The 21,809-nt window shown below is 48.6% G+C and overlaps 1 protein-coding gene across 7 annotated transcripts in view; it reads left to right on the top strand.

Annotated features, from left to right (window-relative positions):
- Positions 1–21,809, top strand: part of ZNF410 (zinc finger protein 410) — a 1,181,063-nt gene that overhangs the window by 903,624 nt on the left and 255,630 nt on the right. For all 7 annotated transcript variants that reach the window (XR_011283761.1, XR_011283762.1, XM_069637659.1 and 4 more), the window contains one exon: positions 5,459–5,640. Coding sequence is in view for 5 of the 7 variants with exons in the window: in XM_069637659.1 (XP_069493760.1) it covers positions 5,459–5,640 (182 nt within the window). In the remaining 2 variants the exon portion in view is untranslated. The remainder of the gene's footprint in view (positions 1–5,458; positions 5,641–21,809) is intronic.

Raw genomic sequence — 21,809 nt, 5'->3', positions numbered from 1 at the left:
ACCTGACATAGAGTGGAGCATGGAGTGGGCCCTGTCAGGATGGGAGTGAGCCTAAGGGGGAGCTGGATGGGGGGGAGATTTTGGCAGCATGAGCCTCGACTGACACACACTTCATGGGTTGGAATACCAAGAAGGTGTGTGACAGTGGTGAGGGTGGCTTTGCCTGTGGGGTGGTGAGGGTGAGCTGGGAGGAGAGGAGAATGTGATCACTCCAGGAGAGAGGAGTGCAGAGATGGACGGAGAGGGGAAAGTCAGATGAGATCAGAGCATCAAGAGTGTGCCCTGCAGAATGAGTAGGGACAGACGGGAGTCTAGAGGGTGAGAGGGAGTTGCTGAGGTCACAGAAGGGTCACGTGGGGGGGTCAACAAGCATGCAGGTGGATGCGTACAGCAACAAGGAAGAGGATTTCTGTGTCTGGGGACATGAGTGAGGAGGAGAGGTGAGGACACTCAGAAAGGAAGTAGTACATTTGACCAGTTTTCCCAGACACAGTACGCACAGTTTGTGAATGTCAAGGTGTGGTAGAGAGAGACGTCACACAAGCCATTCCAGAGTGGAGTAGGTCTAAGTAGGAGTGACAGTGGCAGGAATACCCTCAGGGAAGCCAAGGGCACACCCCCCCTGCACAGTAGTGGCGGGCCAAGGAGAGGGTCTCCTGAACATCAGGTAGGAGTGTGTGAAGGATGCAGACAGAGCTGGCCGTCAGACATGTTTCCATGAGACCAAGGATGTCAAGGTGCATAACCTCATGTAAGTGACAGATATCGGAGGAATGCCTGATGCAGCCGCAGTGAAAGGAGTGTAATTGTGGAGGAGGTTGACAGCCTTGGAGGACTTACGGGGAGTGCTAGAGATCAGAGGTGCAGCATGTGTAGGAGTTGGAGTGGGAGGCGGAGAAGGATCATGGGAGGGTGCAGGGAGGCAGTGCAGGATTGATGAGGAGAGAGGAGGGGGGACAGCAGGAGAGGAAAGGAAGTTGATGAGATGTGGCTAGCATTTCTCAAGGAGAATGAGGTTGGCCTAAGGGCCTTGGACTGAGATGCTCCCATTACCATGCACATCAATTGTGGCCTCTGAGGATTGGAAGGAGGCCAGGAGTACACCCCAACGGGTCCCACCATTGATGGTGGAAGAGGAGCAAGGAGAGAGGACAGGGACCATGTGAAGGGTCTATGGGACAGGCAAAGGCATGTATGAGCAGATGTCAGTGAGAGTTGGCTTTGAGTAGGCTCAGATGCACTTGTCAGCAATAGGGTGGGTCGCATTGGAGGGCAGGGTGCCCTCATTTGACTGTTAGCAAGCAGGTGTCGTGAGTAGGGCACGATGGTCTGAACTGTAGAAGTCAGGGAAGATAGACCATGAAGAGCAGCATGGAGTGTGAGGGAATGGGGCTCGAAACCAGACGGTACCAAAGCACACAGGTAGGAGGTGGATGTCAAGGCAACATCCACAGTATGACAGCATGTTGGTTGGCATTTATATACAGAGGACGCATTAGCATGTGGTATCATTGCATGTCAGGCATGTGAAGATGAAACTTGAATGGCTGGGGGAAAGTATAGGAATGGTATGTATGACATCAGATGAATAGACAGGGGAGTATGAGCAACAATGTAGTGACAAAATGACAATTCAAGGGCAACTTCCATGGTGTAGGGCCATATGTGCACTGTTGCCAGTAGGGATAGTGCTGTGGGCAGATGGTGTTGCACTGAACATACTGGATGAGGCACATGGGTGCCACTATCAACTCTGCCACACACCCCCTTGACAGGAACCCAACATGAATGCTTCACACACACACCATGCACATGGATAATACACACATGCATGTGCACTCACCGGATGATGCCTCGTAATCAGGGAGATCTCCCACACCTTGGAGTTGTCCCTCGGTGACGTAGGATCCAGCTACGGACTCGTGTGGTGTGAGTTCTATTTCCTGTGCTGGGGACCCACCTCCAGTCACCAAGGTTGCGGCATGACTTGAGGCCAGCTTATCCTTTGCCCTGCGCTTAAGGTCATTCCAGCGCTTCTGGCAATCACTAGCTGTGCGCCTCACTACTCTAAGGGCACTTATTCTGTCAGCAATGGTCTGCCAGTGTGCCTGGCGTCTGGCATGTGTGGTCTTGGACCCTGCAACGATGACCATTTCCCTATCATGATCTGACACATACTGAACAAGTGCATTCAGTTCGGCGTCTGTGAAGCTTGGCTTCCTTGATGGGCCGGACTGTGCAGCCGTGCCTGGGGCATCAGCCTGTGCCGGACGTGCACTCTTCCTCTTGCGCTTGGAAGGGGGTGGGGATCCAGAGTGTCCTACGCCGCTGTGGACACTAGGGGCAGGAGCCGTGGTGGACTCAGTACTGGGTGTGTGGGATTGCACACTCAGCATGGGAGTAGGTGCAGGCATTGGGGGTAGAGGGATGGGGTCAGGCCTGATCTGAGGTGCATGAACTAGGACCGACACAGTCTTAGCAGGGTGTATGAGAGGTGGGGTGGATGGAGCCACACCCTGGCTACGGGGGCCAGCAGATGACCTATCTGGCATAGATGCGCGTGCCCTGATGACACCAATGTGCACCGGTGCACGTGCAGTGGACCTGCTGACCTGGATGTCAGCGATGGGATCACCCTCGGACAGGTCTGCTGCCACAATGGGCTGGTCCGACAAGGGCTGATCAGGGTTGGTATCAGCCACATGACCCTCAACTGGGGGGGGGGGGGCATGGGTGTCTCTGACTGGTCCTCCAGACTGGGGGGGACAGGGGCACCCTGCAAGTCACAACCACGTCCCCTAGTGGATCCTCCACGGCTTGCACGCCTCCCAACCATGGCACTGATGTTATTGTGCGTATGGGAGTCGGTGTGCACAATTGTCCTGGGCAATTGGGTGTCAAAGGGGTTGGGTACCAGATGGTATTCGTACCCTAGTGCAGTGGCAAGGCTATATGACACCCCTGGGGAAAGATGACGGGTCACGCAACGCACAGGCACCCCAGAAAAGTTAAGGAACGTGCACAATACCCCTCCTAGACCACGTGTGCTGATGGAAAACCCTGCACTAAGCTGTGGCATCCAGTAACACAATGAACGTATGCGTGTCACACGCAGCCTAGAATGACCTCTGAAGGGGTAGGCTACACACGGTGCAAGCACAGAAGTTAGATACGTGCGTGACTCACCGTCTGCCAGGTAAAAGAGCGTGAAAAATGAGCGCGTTTGGTTGGCAACACCCCCGCCAAAAGAAGATGTGCACGCTGTCTGAGGAGACAGGACAACAGTAGAAGGGGACACTGTTTGAGGGAACAGGCCCAGGTAAACCAGTACAAGAGGAAAAAGAGAAAAAGCTGTCAGAGGTAACAGGGAGTACGAACTGGAAACGCCGTGAAGTAAATCGCGTGTGAAACGACAAGAAGTACAGAATTCACCCACTCGCTCTCCACGAAAAGCACGTACAAGGAAATGGTGTTCTACACTACCTTATATACAGGCCCACACGTACAGCGTCACTTACGGCGTGTACGTGCTTGGCCCATGTTCACCAATCACACGCTTTGTCACTTCTGCGTGTGGATCCTTTTTCACCAATCACACGCTTTGACACTCCTGCGTGTAGCTCACTTTTCACCAATCACACGCTTTGTCACTCCTGCGTGTAGATCCATTTTCACCAATCACACGCTTTGTCACTCCTGCGTGTAGATCCATTTTCACCAATCACACGCTTTGACACTGCACGTGCAGGTAACTATAGACGCACATATGCTGGTGACGGGTTTTCGCGCGATTCGCTGAGTGTGGGGTTTTCACGTGCAAAATCACTCCCTATCAGGCTGTCCACGCGTTCAAACACGAAAGACCACGCTCCTGGCCAGGAGGCCAAATTACAGTCCCCCAGAGCCCTGAGCACGCTCCCACCTGCCATCTGCTGCTGCCTGACTGCCTGCTGGCCACGTGCCCCACAGTGCTGGTGGGTGGGGGTGGTGGGAGACATGGGTGGGGGCCTGGTGGAGGGTGCCCCTGGTGGATGGGGGGTGGGGGTGGTGGGAGACATGGGTGGGGGCCTGATGGCAGGTGCCCCTGCACTGCTGGGGGGTGGGGGTGGTGGGAGACATGGGTGGGGCCCTGGTGGAGGGTGCCCCTGGTGGATGGGGGTGCAGGGGGACATGATCAGGTGTGCAGGGTAGTCCCCTGTTTTGTGGGCTGCCTGCAGGGGCCGTGGAGGGTGTACAGGGTACACCTGTGAGGGCCCACCCAGCCTATTCGCGTGTGATAATTCCCGCGTACCCCTGTGATACACGTTCCCTGGCCTATCGCGTGTTCTACTTCACGCGTACCCCTGTAATACACGTTCCCTGGCCAATCGCGTGTTGAACTTCCCGCTACCCCTGTAATACACGCACCCTGGCTGTTCGCGTGTGATAATTCCCGCGTACCCCTGTAATACACGTTCCCTGGCCTATCGCGTGTTCTACTTCACGCGTACCCCTGTAATACACGTACCCTGGCCAATCGCGTGTTGAACTTCCCGCTACCCCTGTAATACACGCACCCTGGCTGTTCGCGTGTGATAATTCCCGCGTACCCCTGTAATACACGTTCCCTGCCCTATCGCGTGTTCTACTTCACGCGTACCCCTGTAATACACGTTCCCTGGCCTATCGCGTGTTCTACTTCACGCGTACCCCTGTAATACGCGTTCCCTGGCTGTTCGCGTGTGATAATTCCCGCGTACCCCTGTAATTCACGTTCCCTGCCTAGTCGCGTGTAGAACTTCCCGCGTACTCCTGATTTGAAGATTGCCCGCTTTGCTTTCCTTGTTTGCCTGCCCTGTGAAGTGGTCCAGGGTTAGCGCAGCCCTTAGCGATGATTTGGCGATTTTGATGGCTTTTCCTTGCGCGAGGGCGTTCTTGGGGGCGTTACTGGCGCTGCTGCAGGCTCGCTGCGATTCTCTGCGCCACGGCTGGTTTGGGAGCATGAAATCCATGAATACGCTGTGCGCGGAAATCAGTTTTAGCGCACGTGCCTGTCGCAGACTATCGCAGGCGCACGCTGTGCGCCAGCCGCGTGCGCTACTTGTGCGCTGGATTCTATGAATTACCCTCTTTGTGTATTGTCACTGCCGCAAATTTCAATACAAATTCAAATGTAGGGGCCTAAGCACATCTTTGGCTGCACAGGGCATCGCACATCTTAGAACTGGCATTGATTACAGAACATGCTTGTGTTGGAACTTGCATTGTAACTAATGATTGCATTTGAAACCTAGTTGCTAAAGCAGGAATAATATATTTTTCAGATCAAGTAGCACAACTCCTGACACGTCTATTATTGGTTTTGGTTGCTTCGTGTTTGAATACATGTTTTTTAGGTTCCAAAACAGGCTAGATTTAAAAGTGCAATCATTTATAAAAAGCTTCACTGATCAACCTAAATTGCTTTCTATCACTCCAGGAACGATCGTTCTTTCGCTTGTCCAAAGGAAGGCTGTGGGAAAAGCTTCTATGTCTCTCAAAGACTCAGCGTTCACATGCGCACTCACAGTGGTGAGAAGCCCTTCATGTGCATGGAAGTGGGCTGTGGGAAACAATTCACGACAGCTGGAAATCTGAAGAACCACCTGCGGATACATACTGGTGCGTGCCTGCATGCTTCGCAAATGTTACAATCTAGAAACCGGAACTGAAGTCAGAATGTATTGAGTTGGAATCTGCTAAACCTCCAACATACCCTGTAACGGTATTTCAGAGAGCAGTTTTCCGAATCAAACTCTGGTCCGAGATTACGCAAAATTAGATCTACTTATTACATAAAAACAATTTTAACAGCACATATTTCATTGAATGGTTGAACTACATGAACTGTGTAAATTAGTCAACCATTGTATTCACAGTTGAGAGCCCCGGTAACTGTGGGTCCAGACTTTGCAAGTTGTCTTTGCCTTAGACCTTGAATTTCTCATTGGTCTTAATGATGATTCCCATTGATTTCAGTAGTATGTGGCTTTACACATTACCTGTTTCCAAAAGCGGCCTTAAAAGTTCTCGAATTAATCTGATTATGAACTGTGAACCATTTCAAATTGAATCTGGTCTCTGGCCTATTATGTGGTTTTATTGGGCCAGACAGGACTGTCAACCCGTTTCTGGTTGTGCTGAAAGATTTTGAGTGTCCCAGAAACACAGTATTGGACCCTTGACATTGCTACTACTTGGTGTAATCGATCTGCATGTTTCGGTAAAATCAGGTGTGGACTCATTTGCCATATAACAATCTGTTGATATATGCTCTTCTTTCCGGATTTTATCTGTTTCCGAGTGCTACTGTAGTTGGTATTTCCATTATTTCCCACCCGTGGCACTCAATTTTTAGGCCTTGAGAGGATGAATGGTTGAGTCACCCAAACACATTATTGCACCCATACCCCACCTACAGCATTCTTCCGTTTCCAATGTGAGCATGCTGCGTTCGAGTTATGCGCCCAGCAGTGCCTTTATCTATCACATGATCTTGTCTCAAATAACATAACTAAACCAAACGGGACACCCATTCTCTAGTATGCTCTATTGAAGTTAGGGTTTGACCCCGAGTTTTTTCCGTCATAAAATGAGCTGTTCCTGTGTTGCTGCTGTCTAGGAGCAGAACCTGTGTTTTGCTGCCATGGAACTGCAACCATTTATTCTGTTCCAAGGCTGCATCATAATAGGTTTGTCTGTAACTGCATTGGTTAACATGTAAATGTTCAACAACAATGGGGGTCTGGATGAATCTGGTAGTACTATGCAAAGTACTTAATTCCTTAGAAATGAATGTCTCCATTTTAACTGGCTGTGGCAAGCCAGAGAGGAATGATTGGATGGCGTATTTACCATCCGTTGGCCCAAGTAAGAAAAGCACTGTAAAATCATGCCAACCAATCCCAAAAGATCAGCAGGAGTACATTAACGTCCAATTCAGACAACAGCTTATTCCAACTATAGCTCAGAGTTGGGTTAAAAAACAATCTTTTATTTGATCACTTAGCACAGCATATATATATATACATTTTTTTAATCGTTTTTATTGTTATTTCTGTTTTTTCAATTTAACAGCCTAACAAGCAATCCTAACCCGTCCCGTCCCTGCTTCTCCTCTCCCTCCCCCTGTGAACCAACAGGAGCTTTGACGTGCATGATTCATGCTAGCTTCTCAAGGGCAATCCTTCTTTATATATTGAGTATCTTCGGTCTTTGCCGACATAAAGGCATCTTGCAAAACGTTTAAAACCAGTCCCCAGTGCTGCCGGAAGGATGCATGTTCCATCTGAATGGAATATGTGACACATTCCATTGCCACAAAATCCCACCTTTCTTTTCCAGTCTTTTTCTTAGGGGTCGCTTTATCCTTCCATTTCTCCACCATCAACACTAAGGCAGCCATCATCCGCATCATGTAGGTCTTGAATAATTGTTTATAGTGTGGTTTAGTTTCAGGGTCCCACAACCCCACTAAATGTTTGTCTGGCCCCAGCCTGATATGGAGTCCAAACATTCCTTGAATCCTTGCTTGTACATTTCCCCAAAATACCTTTATCTCGGCTCACGACCCCCATATGTGCTTCCACTCCCCTTTGTTTTGGCAATCCCTCCAACAATTAGGGGAGGATAGAGGTAACATTTGTGCAAAGTGTCCGGGGTATAATGCACTGCATCATCACTTTGTACAACATCTTTGTAAGCTGTATTGCTCTTTTTAATTTAGGTAGAATTCTCCATAAGAAGTCCCAATGTTCCTGTGGTACCGTATGTCCAAGAGTCTTTTCCCATTTGATCATATATGCCCATTGTATCTGTGGTGTGTTCTCAGTGAATATTTTATATAGCGAAGAGATTAGTTTTTTGGAGCCAGTATGGGTGATTAAATATCTTGCGAATGGGGTAAGAGGTCTTGCGGCTGCCTTCTTAAACAGCGGATCCGAGACCCAGTGGTGTAATTGGTAATAGCAAAGCCTTTCCGCCTCATTTAGCCGAATAATTCCCTACACTCGTCAGATGTGTTTATCTCCTGGCCTTGCAATATGTCCCTCAATTTCAGACATCCCACTTCCCTCCATCGTGCAAAAGCACACAATTCCATCCCTGATGAGAACTGAGGGTTGCGAAACAAGGGAGTGAAGGGTGACGGTAATGTGATGCCACAGCAATCTGACTAGTTTGTATAATTGGTTATTTCTAATGCGTTTAATACCCAGAGGTTTCAAAGCGCGGACCCGGTGATCAAACCTGTGGTGCTCCGCGTCGTCTTGCTTCCAAGGCGAGCGCGTTGCTCCTGAGCTATCCTCCCACGTCTTCCACCAATCTAGTGATCCGGCTTATATGTATATTTGTGGGTCCTATCCATTTTTACCCAGATTTTGCTAGTTTCTGACGAGAACCACTCCCTTACCACCTGGATCTGCACCGCCTCGTAATAGGCGGCGAAGTTTGGAAGAGCCAGGTCCCCCCCCATACCCCCACAACTTCTTGGGAGCATCAGTTTTAAATGTGGTATGCAGCCTTTTCTTTTTCCCCATAAAAGTTGCAACCAATTTGTACAATATAAAAAAAAAAACAATTGGTAACAATATGGGTAGAGCTTGAACTTCGGCAAAATCACCAGTTTATTGGTAGCTATTCTCCCCATCCACAAGATTGAAAGTGGGCCCCATCTGCTAAGATCTATTTTATTCATTATAGGAGCAGCAAAAAGATAGCATTGTATATGTCCCTCTATAGATTTCGTGAGGGTAATTTCCCAAAAGGTAATGCTTCCTTGGGTCCATTTGAAAGGCAAAGATTTGTTAGCTTGTTAGATTGACAATTTCCGATTTTCCTAGATTCACTTTGAGTCCTGCTACTTCGTCAAAGACTTCCAATTTACGTACTTCCGTATTCTATGATTTAACCAGGTCTGTCAGCGTTGGGAGCATATCATTGCCGAATGCTGAGACTTTGTTCTTCCCCTCCAAAGGGGAATTCCCTGCACCTCTTCCGTTGCTCGCATCATAGCCAGAAATGGTTCTAAATACAATACGAAAAGGAGAGATGGTAGTTCCCCCTCTTGGTATATATTTTCTGGGATAATTGGCCATTGACTAACAATTGTATTGATGACGAGTGATAGTTTTCTTGCTCCATTTGTAGATTAAATGGCCCAAACCCCATATATCTCATTGTGTTAAACAGGAAAGACAACTCCACTCTATTGAAAGATTTCTCAGCATTGAGGAGAAAGAAGAATTGACGGTATCGCTGATTTATACACTTTCAGTGTGAGATGCAGACCCTTCTAGTATTATGAAACGTTTGTCGATAATTAATAAATCAGGGTTGGTCAGGCCCCATCAATTCCGGAAGTAGCAAATCTAATGTAGTTACTAAGATTTTCGTATATATCTTTGCGTTTATATTTATTTTAGCAATAGGTCGGTATGAGCCACGTTGGGTCGAGTCTTGGTTGGGTTTGGGGAACAGGACTACTCTAGCTTTGTCCATGGAGGATGTTATTCTGCCCGTCGATCTGGAGGTGTTAAACAGCTCAGTCAACCATGGAGTCGGAGATAACGGAAAGGTTTTATTGAAAAGTGCTGGGAAAATATCAGGACCGGGAAACTTATTTTTTGGGAGATTCTTAATAGCCTCCCTACTTACTCTTCTGTAATGTCTGCTTCCAAGTTTTCTCTCTCCATCAGTGTCACCTTCCATAAATATATGGGTTTCAAAATATCATTTTGGAGGGACTCCAAAAGAGTATCTGATGAGCAATAGTCATCAAATTGTTCCATTGTAGCGGAATTTTCTGTTACATTTTTACAACATGCGCCGAGCATTTCCACAGTCCTTACCACTGTTTGTTCCCTTAGGGTTCTAGCCAACAGGCTGTCCACTTTATAAGCTTTTATGTAGTACCTCTGTTTTTTATATAATAGTGCTTTCTCTGCCCGTCTAGCACGTAATCATTCTTATTGGCCCCTCGTACTCCTGTAAGCCTTTAAGGCCGCTTTCAAGGGATTACTTTCCATTGTGTTCATGATTGTTTTTAATTCTTCTTCTGTATCCAACGCCATCTCTCATCTGTTTGTCCCTTTGAGTTTTCAAGGCTATATTTTCTCCTCTTAGGACCGCCTTCAAAGCATCCAAGTTCATACTCTGGGGTGTATTCGATGCACAATTTTCCTCAAAATATTCCTTGATCTGATTACCTATAGTTTCCAAAATGGGCTTTTCTTTAATTAGTTAAATTGTCAATGCCCACCTCCAGAGACCATTATGTGCAGATGGAAGTTTTAGTGTAACCAAAATAGGGGCATGATCAGATAGCGATATGGACTCTAATTCAATACCCTCGACCCTCTCCAGCATCGGAAACCGACAACTAAATGTACTCTATATGGGAGAATGTACCATGGACATGGGAGTAAAAAGTGTATCCCTGCTCCTTTTCTCTTAACACTCTCCCAGGGACCCCTAAGTTTTAGTCTCTCATTTCTTTGTTTAAGGGTCTTGGACGGGGCGGTTTGCCCCTGGGAGAGATATCTACTCTTATCCACTGTAGGCGACCATGGCAAATTAAAATCTCCCACTAGTATAATTTTGCTGGGTGCAAAGTCTTCTAATTGTGTCAATACATCACATAGAAAGCCACCCTGACCCCCGCATTAGGAGCATATATGTTGGCTATCGTGAAGGAGGATAACCCAATATGTACTGTAAGAAATAGATAACGACCCCCTATGTCTACTTTCCATCCCAGGAACTGAGTGTGGTATATTGCGGAATGCTAGGAGAAGTTCTGCTGTTTTATTGTCAGCATTTACCTGGAAGACATGGGAGTATGACTTCAACTTTCTTATTCTTATCAGGACATCTAATTTGCGTTTCCTGAAAATCCATTATGTTAGGTTTTTCCCTGTGAAGCAAGTGATCCACTTTTTTTCTTTGCACTGGAGAGTTAAGGCCCCTTATGTTATGTGTCAGTATTGTGAATCTTGATCTTGTTATTGAACTATTCTCCATTGCTCTCTCCCGATGCCTCTGATTTCCCCATATTTGTTGCCCGTACCATGACATTTGGACCAGTTGTGCTCCTCAGTGCCCTGTCTAAATGCCACACTTCGTCTTGACACGATTGCTAAACGCCTGACTTTCTTTGACCTAACCATGGATTTTAGCAATCGTGGCAAGACCCTTTCATGTAAAGATTAAATACTTGCATATTGAAGGCACACCTTTGAAAATACAGTATAGGAAGAATTGACTTATGAAGAAGAATAATGTCGGCACCAAATGGGAGGTCCTCTTGGCGGGTTTCTTCTCATCTCGCTGTTGCATTTATGTCTACTTCACGGGCACCATCCTGGTTCAAGGGCCTCAGGCCAACCTCTTTGACCGGATCCTGCCATCTCTCATCAACTTCCTTCCTTCTCCTGCTTCTCCCCCTACTTCCCTCACTGCTCTGCCACCTCTGACTAAAGTACCACGCCCCTGTACTCCACTTCAGAAAACCGTCACTGAGCTGGCGGTGGGGTTGCCTTAATCTTGTCTGAGTGGATTCCTTCTTCCATCCTACCCACTCAGCCCTATTCGTCCTTTGAGAGCCTAGTATGCAAATTGGTCATCTCTCCCTCCACCACCCCGACCATTGCTACCAATTACCGACCTCCAGGTGCTTCCTCTCTGTTTCTCTCTGAGTGGGCTGATTTCTGTTCCTCCATACTCTCAACACCCTCCAACCTGCTACTACTGGGTGACTTTAACATCCAATTAGACTCCCCATGCACAGCATCCACCCTCTGCACCTCTCTATCCCGTTCCATTCTTCCTTCTGGTCCAAATCACTCTGCTGGACACACCCTGGACGCACTCATCCATTCCAACCCTCCTCTCTCATCTCCTCTGGTCACCCCCCCTCTCTTGGTCTGACCACTCTCTTCTCACCTCCCTCCTGTGTCCCTATGGCCTTGTGACAACTCCTCCAAAAGCACTGCCAACCTTGTTCACAAACATCCGTCCGATGAAATGAGTGTCAGCTGCTGCCTTCACGTCCACCTTCCTTCCCCCTTGCCCACCCAACTCAGACTCTACCTTTGACTCTGATCTCAGCAACCTCTATCTTTCCATTACCAAAACCCTTGACATCCTTGCCCCAGTCATGAGGATCAGCCTGAAACCTGCCTCCAAGCGTAACACCTGGTACGACTCTGAACTTGCAGACCTGAAACGTAAGTGCAGGGCTGCAGAACGGAAGTGGCAAAGCTCAGGTTCACCCTCTGACAAACTGGCCTGCCACCTGCTCCAAATGCATTACAGATAGTCTAGCCTTGCTAAAAAAGGGTCCACATTCAGGCACGAGTATCTGACATGTCCAACAACATGGCTGAACTCTTCAAAATCTGCAGGGAACTTGCCAGCCCGTCTGCTGTATCCTCTGCCCCTACTCGTTCCAAGGCCCTTTGCAATGCACTAATGCACTCGCCACTCACTTCACCTCCAAAACCCAGGACATACTAAACAAACTTGTCACGCACTCTTCCAACCCATCCCTCCTCCCTTGCCTCCTCTGACCATTACCTTCCTCCTTTTCCTCCTTCGCTTCTGTCTCTCTGGAAGAAGTCACCAGAACTGTCATCTCCATGAAGGTCTCTTCCAAACAGGTTGCCCCTTGCTCATCCAGAACCATTAAGGACAACATTTCCTCTCTCGCCCCTGCTCTTGCTGATCTTTGTAACCACTCCTTTTCTACTGGTTCTTTTCCATCCATCCTCAAGCACTCCCTTGTGCACCCCCTCCTTAAAAAAACATCAGACCCTTCCTGCCCAGCCAACTATCGCCCCATCTCCATCACCCCTTTCCTGGGGAAACTGCTTGCCCTGCCCCAACTTAACTTTCACACTGAACTTGTCAGCGGTCTTCACAACCATCAATCTGGATTCTGAGCATCCAGAGGCATGGAAACTGCTCTTCTGAACACCCTTGAAGAACTGCTCGTATCCCTTGATTCCAACTCCCCTGCTGTCCTCATCCTCCTTGATCACTCTTCTGCATTTGACATAGTGAACCACTCCATCCTCATAAAAAGGCTCCATGACACCCTTAGTATCCCTAAGTGGGCACTGGACTGGCTGACCTCATTCCTAACTGACCGCTCGTCCAAAGTCATACCGGGCACCTTCTGCACCCCTACTTCCTACTCCACCTGTGGCATCTCCCAGGGCTCCATTCTTTTGCCTTTGCTCTTTAACACCTACCTTACTCTGCTGGGACACCTAATTTCCCCATTCTCCCCCAACTTCCAGTGCTATGCTGATGACACTCAACACTTATTCAAACTTCCTGCTGACACTCTTGCACCCTCCATCATCCATGACTGCCTCTCAGCCATCCAGGCCTGGTGTACTACTAATTATCTCTGCCTCAATGCCAGTAAAATAGAGATCCTTCCTATTGGGACCCCGGCACCTGACTTCTTCCCTTCACTCTGGCCTTCTTCCATGGGCTCTCCCCATGCTTCCTCCTCGGAAACCAGAAACCTCAGAGTCATCTTCGACTCCTCTCTCTCCTTCCTCCCTGACACTCAGGAAATTGCCAAGAAGTCCCATTTTCAGCTCTTCCTTCTGAAAGGAATTCTACCTTTCCTCACCTTCTCCCAGAGCCTCAATGTTACCCGGGCTTGGGGTCTCTGAAGGCTTGACTACTGCATTAGCTTCCTCCTTAATCTACCTTTGTCCACTCTGCGACCCCTCCAGCTATTCCAAAATAGGTCAGCAAGACTTATCCATGGCCTCAAGACCCGGGACCACATCTCTCATGCCCTACAAAGACTACACTGGCTCCCGTTAGCAGCACAGACTAAATTCAAATCCCTCTGCATCATCCACAAGACTGTCTGGGGCCAGGGACCACTCTATCTGCAACTCTTTCTGATTAAATATTCCCCCTCTGGACACCTGTGTTCCTCTGTCACCAACTCCTTGTGTGTAAAGCAGTTTGCCAAACAGTGGGCAGGTGATTGATTGCTTTCCTCAGCGGGATCCCTACTTTGGAACATCCAGCCTCCCCCTCTGCCTTGAGCAGGACCTCCTTAAGTTCCGGAAAAGCATCACGACCTTCCTTTTTACCTCTTCCTTCCCTTCCTCTCCCCCTAATAATCGCACAGTAGCTTTATTGGTGTGCAGGGCCCTGATGCATCCTCGTGGCCCTGACCTCCCACATCTTATCATCCGAGCTGCTGTCTATACTCTGCACTTGCCTTGGCTCACTCTCCACTACTGGAGGTTACACTTACCTTCTTCACAGCACTTCATCTACTTCTCTTCATGAGCACCACAGCACCTATCCCGTTCCCCTCTCCCCTCTCCCATCTGCGCTTGTACGTTCTGAACACTCACAAGGCATAGTAGGTTCGTCTTCACCTCCCCAATGTCTCTTCTTATATTGTTGTATTAATTATTTAACTTTGTTGTAATTACATTGTCTATCATCCCCCGTCACCTCCCTGTTGCCCTGTGGGTGCTTTGAAGCAGTATTTGCTTTCTATATACGCGCCTAACAAGTGAACAATGAATAAATAAATACGATCCTTACAATGTAGAGGATTTAGGTATAGAGAGGATTGCTATGTGAGTGGCAATGTGACCGCTAGACCAAATGTTACATGGGACTCAGCCTTATTTTATGGGTCATAGCACTAAAGGGTAAATTGGCTATTATAAATTAGTACATCAACCACCAGGCCAACTGTCTACAGTTGAGAGCCCTGCTATACTTTACATGCCGAACATATGCACACTGAATAATATGCAGTTACGTGCAAAATACATGCACACTTGTCAGACATGCATGCCCACGCATCTGGAACATCAAGTTAATGTAGCAGACCTGTATTATATTGCATGTAATATTACACTGTTGAACATGTAAATGCAGTAGAAATGTTTTATGTTGGATAAAAACAGATTTGCACTGTTGAATGTATTTAAAAAAAAACATCTTTAGTGTTAGTAACACATAGCCATCTCTAGGGAGCAAACAAATATAGCCTGAGCTACTTATGGAAGTTGATTTCAATAAACTGCGTTAAAGGATGAGATAGATGTGGGAACAAACAGGATAGGTGGGGTATATGGGCTAGATGACGGTCTTTCAGCATGCAGTGGCAGTCTGATACTCTTCTGTTAAGTTATAGTACTGTGCTTTGACTGTTACCTTAAGGTAATGACACACTTTGCTGCTTGTTACCACTAGTGCCTCTGATGACCCTGAAAATGGCAGTGGTGCACATTACAAATCCTAATAACATAGGTTTTTATGCCGCAGTAAGGCCAGCTCACAGGACAGACGAGCAGGAAGAGAATCGGGTTGCAAGCCAACAACATGAATGCCTATGCCCAAAGATCAGCATTGAGGGGCTTTTCAGCCAGCTAGTCACACAAAAAGCCAAACCAGTAATGAATGTACTCCAAATGGACTTTTACGCAAGAGAAATGGTCACCTGCACATCTTGTACACCTAGGAAGTCATTTAATAAAAACATTTGGGAGGGATCGTATAATTGAAATGTGAGTTTGCCAAGTTCCCAACTCTCTGAACAATTAGGAAAATGTTCAATGTTGTTTTCCCCCATTAGGGTGCAAAGTTTTTATACCTCACCAAACTTGCCACCACAGTAGTCTCAATGCACCTAGTCTTGCCTGGTTGTGCAAAATGTTTAAGCACACTGAGCCCCGTCTTTGGCTGAGAAGTGGTCATGCCTTTAAGCTTTCCATGGTTCCATTGTAAGCTGGGAAAGTTGAAGCCATGCCCAATAAACCAGGCAGACAAAGCCCTTCTACTTAGTCATAAAGGCCCTGAATGACCAAGTTCTATAGACAGGAAAGCAGTAAGGCAATTTTTTAAAGAGGGTATATTTTGAGCCATGGCTTCTCCGGGAGCAGAAGCACCGGACGAGCCTTGCCTGCTGGGGACAGAGGATGGTTATTGTAGTGTGTGAGGCAAGATTCATCTTAGGCTGACCTACTATGGGAGATGATCTGCATAATTCAGCCTTTGTATATCTTTCTTGACCAGTGCTGCAGTTACCTTGTCATTTTAATTTAGGGCAGCATGTGAATCTTGGGTCAAAACGGGTATAGTCGGTTTACCAGATTATATTTCCTGGTCTACTTTGCATAGTATAGCAGCACTTTTTATAAACTGATAGCTGCTCCTTCGTTTTTTATTTAGTTGTCCATCTGTCACCTTATAGCTGCTGCAGGGCTCTTGTACATTAGGCATTAGTGCAAAATTATATCATTTTTTTCTTTTTTTAATTATTATTAGGATTTAGCCGATGCAAGTGACTTTTCATAACATGTAGCAACATAATGAAAAAGTACACTTTTTTTTTTACATTGTTACTTTTTTCTGGGCTTTAATTACAAAATGTTATGATGCAACATTAGATACTGTAACCCGACATAACATAGTGAATTGGTAAATAAGCCACTGGAATAACATGAGAGAATTAAATTAGAGGTAAGGTTGTAAAATAACACACAGCAGGCTTTGAGGACAAAAGTGTACGTGGGCCCAAGTCCATGACAAGGCCCATATGCAGATGCTGCCTAGCTTTTTAAGCACAGGCTTTGAGACCACCCTTCACTTCCTAGGTGTCCCAGGACCAATGTGCACATTCTGGGTCTACTGGCGAAAGCCTGCCATCAAAGTGCCCCTAAATGGGGCCAAGTAGGCATAGTACATATGTCTAATACGGTTTGGACGATAGATTTAGTCCATAGATCATGAATTCCCAAGGGCTCGTTCCTCTAGGGCAGTGGTATTCAAACTTATGTTTATACTGAGCACCTCTCCCCTTCAGTAAAAATAGTGTTTTCGAAGGGATTGGTTCCTCCGACGTATTCCACATCTATGACAGGTAATCACCACAGCGGTGCTGCTTCGGAAAATGTCCTACGTCGATACGCTGTTCTCGAGGGCCTCTGTCGAGCCGACGTCACCGGATGTTATAAGTAGGACGCACGACGCCCGTAGCCTCAGTTCAGTTTTTTCAGCGAACGTGTTCGGTTCGGAGATCTTGGCGCACCTCGGTACTTCTGAGTTATTCTATCGGTTCTTACGAATGTGTTTGTTGAGAAGATATCATGTCTTTGTCTTCTTCCACCCTGCGGTCAGGTTTCAAGTAGTATCGGGACTGCTGTTCCAAGATGTCACTTACAGATCCGCACAACGCCTGCCTCTGGTGCCTCGGTGAGGATCACGCCACAGATGACTGTGACGATTGCCAGTCTTTAACATCGACGGCCTTGCGGGAACAGAAGAAGAAGCTTTCTCTCTCTAAGGTTTCCAAGCCCCGAAAGTCGAAATCCGTGGGGCTTTCGACCGAAGATTCGAGAGGCGACTCTCCGCGTCGTCGGCGTAAGTCCAGGGGGTCTTGGTCCTGCAGTGGTTCCCGCCATTCCTCTGCCTCTTTAAGGCACCCGCGGAAGCGCCGGCACCGGTCACCTTCCCCGTCCGAGCACTCCGCCCGTCGGCGGGTTGCTTGTCCCAACAAGCACTCTTCTCCTGCGGAATTGGATGCATTTTGTACTGAGATGATGGCGATTTTCCAATCGCAGGGCTCCGTCACGTCCGCGCCTTCGAAAGAAGCCGGCAGGGAACGTGCTAGGGCCGCCGCTAGCATGCTTTCGGGCTCGGGTGGTCGGCGCTATCATCGGGAGCCTTCGAGGTCCCGATCGGACAAGGTGGATCGCTGTAGCCATGCCCGCTGCAGGTCCCGGTCCTCGACGCCCTCAAGACCGTCGGAGCCTGTGAGGTCTTCGAAGAAGACGTCGGCGCCATGTCCGGCGAGTGACTCCCTCGAGGCTCTGCCTCCGAGGAAGTCATCGACGGCATCAGTGCCGAGGCCGTCGAAGGACACGCTCGGGGCACCGCCCTCGAGGCCTGTGTCGAAGCCATTGGCGCCGCACTCAACGTCGACGCCGATTCTGTCGACACCCTCGACTCCTTTTGTGGAGGCTCTACCGGAGGTACCCCGTGCATCGGTGGAAACTCAGAGGAAGGCACTGAAGAAGTCGGTGAGGCCTGTATTTGAGCCTTTTTCAGTGGCCTCTTCTAGGGATTTGTTCCAGCCTCTGGATTATATTTCTGAGGTGGAGGAAGGGTCTGAGGAAGGTTTGGTTCCTGATGAAGTTCCTGACAACCTCTGATCTGGTCCTAGCCAGTTGGAAGACCTGCGTCAGTCTTTGCACGACGCCATTGGTCTGGACACCTCTCCGGAGGTTGAGTTTGGTAGGCCTGAGCCTGACACGCACGCCGAGTCCTCGTACCAGCGGCTAATGTCGAGGGTGATGGAGTACTTGGGGTGGTCTGCGCCACCAGTGGATTTTCTGCAGGATGACCTGACAGATATCTTGGACCAAGGTCCACCAACTGACCTGGTACTGCCATTCCATATGGCCTTGCAAAGAAGGGTGGTGGCGGCTTGGACTTCTCCGGAAAATCTCCCGGCAGTGGGCAAGTCGTTGCCGAAAAAGTACCGCCCAGCCAGTGGCGACCCCAGCTACTTGACAATGCACCCTACTCTGGAGGGTTCGGTGGTGCAGGTGGCTACGGCCCCGGCTAAACGGGCGTCGTACCCTACCATCCCTCCTGATAGGGACGACAAACGTTTTGACGGTTGGGCGAAGAAAGTCTTTTCTTCAGGGGGTATGGCTTTGAAAGCAGCCAACTCTGTGTGTGCCTTAGCACGTTTCACTCACACTCTGTGGAATTGTGTTTCATTTGCCGCTGAACATATTCCCGAAGGGGAGGAACGGGATGGCTTTCTTGCCCTTGTACAGGATGGCAAGGATGCCATGTGTGAATCTGTTCAGTCGGGTCTGGAAGTGGCAGACTGTGTCAGCCGGTCCATGGTGGCAACACCGTGATGTGTAGATTTGTGTGGTTGCGGAAGTCGGGGTTTGCTCCTGATGTGCAGGCCTGGCTTCTCAACATGCCCTTTAATGGTGACCATCTTTTTAGCAGCAAGGCTGACAAGAGCCTTGAGAGGTTGCAGACCTCCAAAGCTGCAGCGAAGTCGTTGAGTGCTGCAGTTCGCCAACCTCTGCCTTTTCGTCCTAGGGGACAGCTATGGAGGGGAGGTTCCTTTCGATACTACTCGGCTTTTGGTAGATCGAGGGGAGCTGCAAGTCAAAGGGGCCAACGTAGGAGTACCAGAGATGGAAAACAAGGTACTCGAGGTGCCAAGGCTGCTCGGGCAGTTGCCTCTTTGCCCTCAGGCACTGCTGCAGCCGCTTCAGCTCAGTCATGATGCCATGTCCCATGCTTCGCCGGTTGGGGGGAAGGCTGGCCCAGCATCTTGTAGAATGGCGTGCCATTACCTCAGATGTGAGTTCTGGAGATCATAGCCCACGGCTAGTGTCTTCATTTCCGGCAGAGGCCTCACGACAACCCACCAGGGAATTCCTCTTTGAAGAGTCCGGATCCGCTCCTTGCGCAGGAAATAAAATCCCTGCAGGAGAAAGGCGCCATAGAACTGGTGCCTGTAGCGGAGAGGAACAAGGGATGGTATTACCCATATTTTTTGATACCGAAAAAAGACGGAGGATTGAGACCCATCATGGACTTGCTTGGTTTGAACAAGCTCCTCAGGAAGGGCAAGTTCAAGATGGTTACTCTCTCTCAAGTCCTCCAGGCCCTTCAACTTCAGGACTGGTTGGTGTCCCTTGACATCAAGGACGCTTACTTTCATTTGCCGATTCATCCCAAGCACAAGACGTACCTGAGGTTCGCGGTTGGCGACTCGCACTTTCAGTTTCGGGTCCTGTTAGGCGGAAACATGTGCAGTTCCCTCTGGGATCACTGCAAAAGATTTAGGACTACAGGTGTTTGGCAGTAAACCCACTTGGTAGCAGTCTGTACCACACAGATGCACTTGGTAGCTGTGGCTGAGCAGTCAGACTTCTCTCAAGAAGAGTTAAGCAGTATGTGGAGTATACAATATAGGGCAATTCTTCACAGTAAGACAAGCAAACACGCAACGAGACTCAGTGTAAAGATATTAAGGTATTTATTTATAACGGAACATCTATGGAAAACACTATGGCACTATCACGGCAAACACTTCAATCACAATTACTCTACGAAGAAGAACGATCAATCACCCTAACAATATTTTGACAAGTCTAGGTTCTACCAGCATCACTTATTTGCAAACAGAGGTGTATGCCTCAACCTAGATGGCACTCTAATATTAGTTAGGACGGGAGAGAAAAATAGGCAGGTTACGAAATCAACACAGTTCAATACTTCATGGGAAAAATGCAAGGCAAGAAGGCAAGAACCACAATAGATCATAAAGTTCAGAGGCCAGGCCCACTCGGAGAGAGGCAAGGCGATATGTCCCAAAAAGTCTCTAGTGGAAATGCATTTGAGTCTTTGTAGCAAATTGTTATCGGCAGATTGAACCAGTTCAGAACAATACGGGAAAAAGCTTGGAGGCGACCCAATGGAAAGGAGAGGATTAAGACACCTCACTCGAACCGATCGAAAGGGAAGCCAGGCGGACACGGTACCTTGTTTGTGGAGAGACAGCTCCGGCGGGGCAGTTGTTCCTGGTGGTGGATGCACGTCGGGTCTTTGCCAAGAGTAGAGATGATCTCGTCGTCGAAGAAAAGTGAAGTCCGGTGCACCACCAGGGAAGAGACCAGCGGCGGAGTGCTCCGTCACAAGGCACCACCTTTTGGTCGCGGTACAGGGGTAGTGGCTATCCGGTTGCCGAGGTGCTCTGCACGGGCAATTCGACCACCGCGTCCTGAGGCGAAGAAAAAGCAAAGGGGACTGGTTGTTCCCACCAGTCAGGGGAAGAGACTCTCCGGCAGGGAGATCTCCTCTGTCGTCGGGAAGTGATGAGTCGGTTCCGCAGGGCTCCACCGGAGGTGTCGTCGTGCAGGTCGGCTCAGCATTACCCTCGTCGGATTCTTAGGTCCTGTGGCGACTTCTGAAGATCCAGTCCCAAAAGCCCTGCTTTTATGCAGAAAACCCCCATTCATTCAGCCTAGCTGTCAATCAACACATGCTAAGTGGTGAGCGGGGAGGCTCACCACTTGGGCCAATCACACCAGAGTGCAACAGGAGTTGGCAAGGCAACTCGGTCCAGGGTGCCTAAACCCCCCTCCCACACCCCTGTGGTAACCCAGACAGAATGGCACCACTTTGGAGGGTCTCTGTACAGAGGCCTGCCAAAAGTGGAACAAAGGGCTCAACCTTTGGTTTAGGAGTCACAGAGACGAACACAGACGCCATTTTAAAAACCGAGTTCTGGCAGAAAATACCATCCGATAAACTTATTTACGATAAGTAGACCGGTGGTACGTTAGGGATTAACGAGGAAAAGTATCAATCTCTAACAATGGGACGAATCCCATGGGGTTATGTTCGGGGTCGAACATAACAAGTAGTTTCCACTGCCACCAGCCAAAACTCGACGAGGGGGGACGGGACAGTGCCCCCTCGAGTAACAGATCTAGGAGTAATCGAATTACCCCTACTAGCACGTCCACATTAAGATGGTTTGTACTAGTTCTGTTAGTAAATTTAGGTCTAGTAAAGCCAATGGTGACTTTACATGCCCGGGGAGACAGTAGTCAGTCCCCGGGTATGGAGTCTATGGTGGAGGTCCGCTAGGACGCCCCAGTGTTACGGCACGTAGGGTGCGGTGTAACACACATAGAAAAACATATGAGACCATATGGAGTAAAAGACCCCATAGCCCATAGAACACATGGACATGA

The sequence above is a fragment of the Ambystoma mexicanum genome, chromosome 14 (assembly GCF_040938575.1).
Source record: "Ambystoma mexicanum isolate Mex_15411 chromosome 14, UKY_AmexF1_1, whole genome shotgun sequence".
In the NCBI taxonomy this organism is placed as follows: domain Eukaryota; kingdom Metazoa; phylum Chordata; class Amphibia; order Caudata; family Ambystomatidae; genus Ambystoma; species Ambystoma mexicanum.
This window is presented reverse-complemented; position numbering and strand designations above follow the sequence as displayed.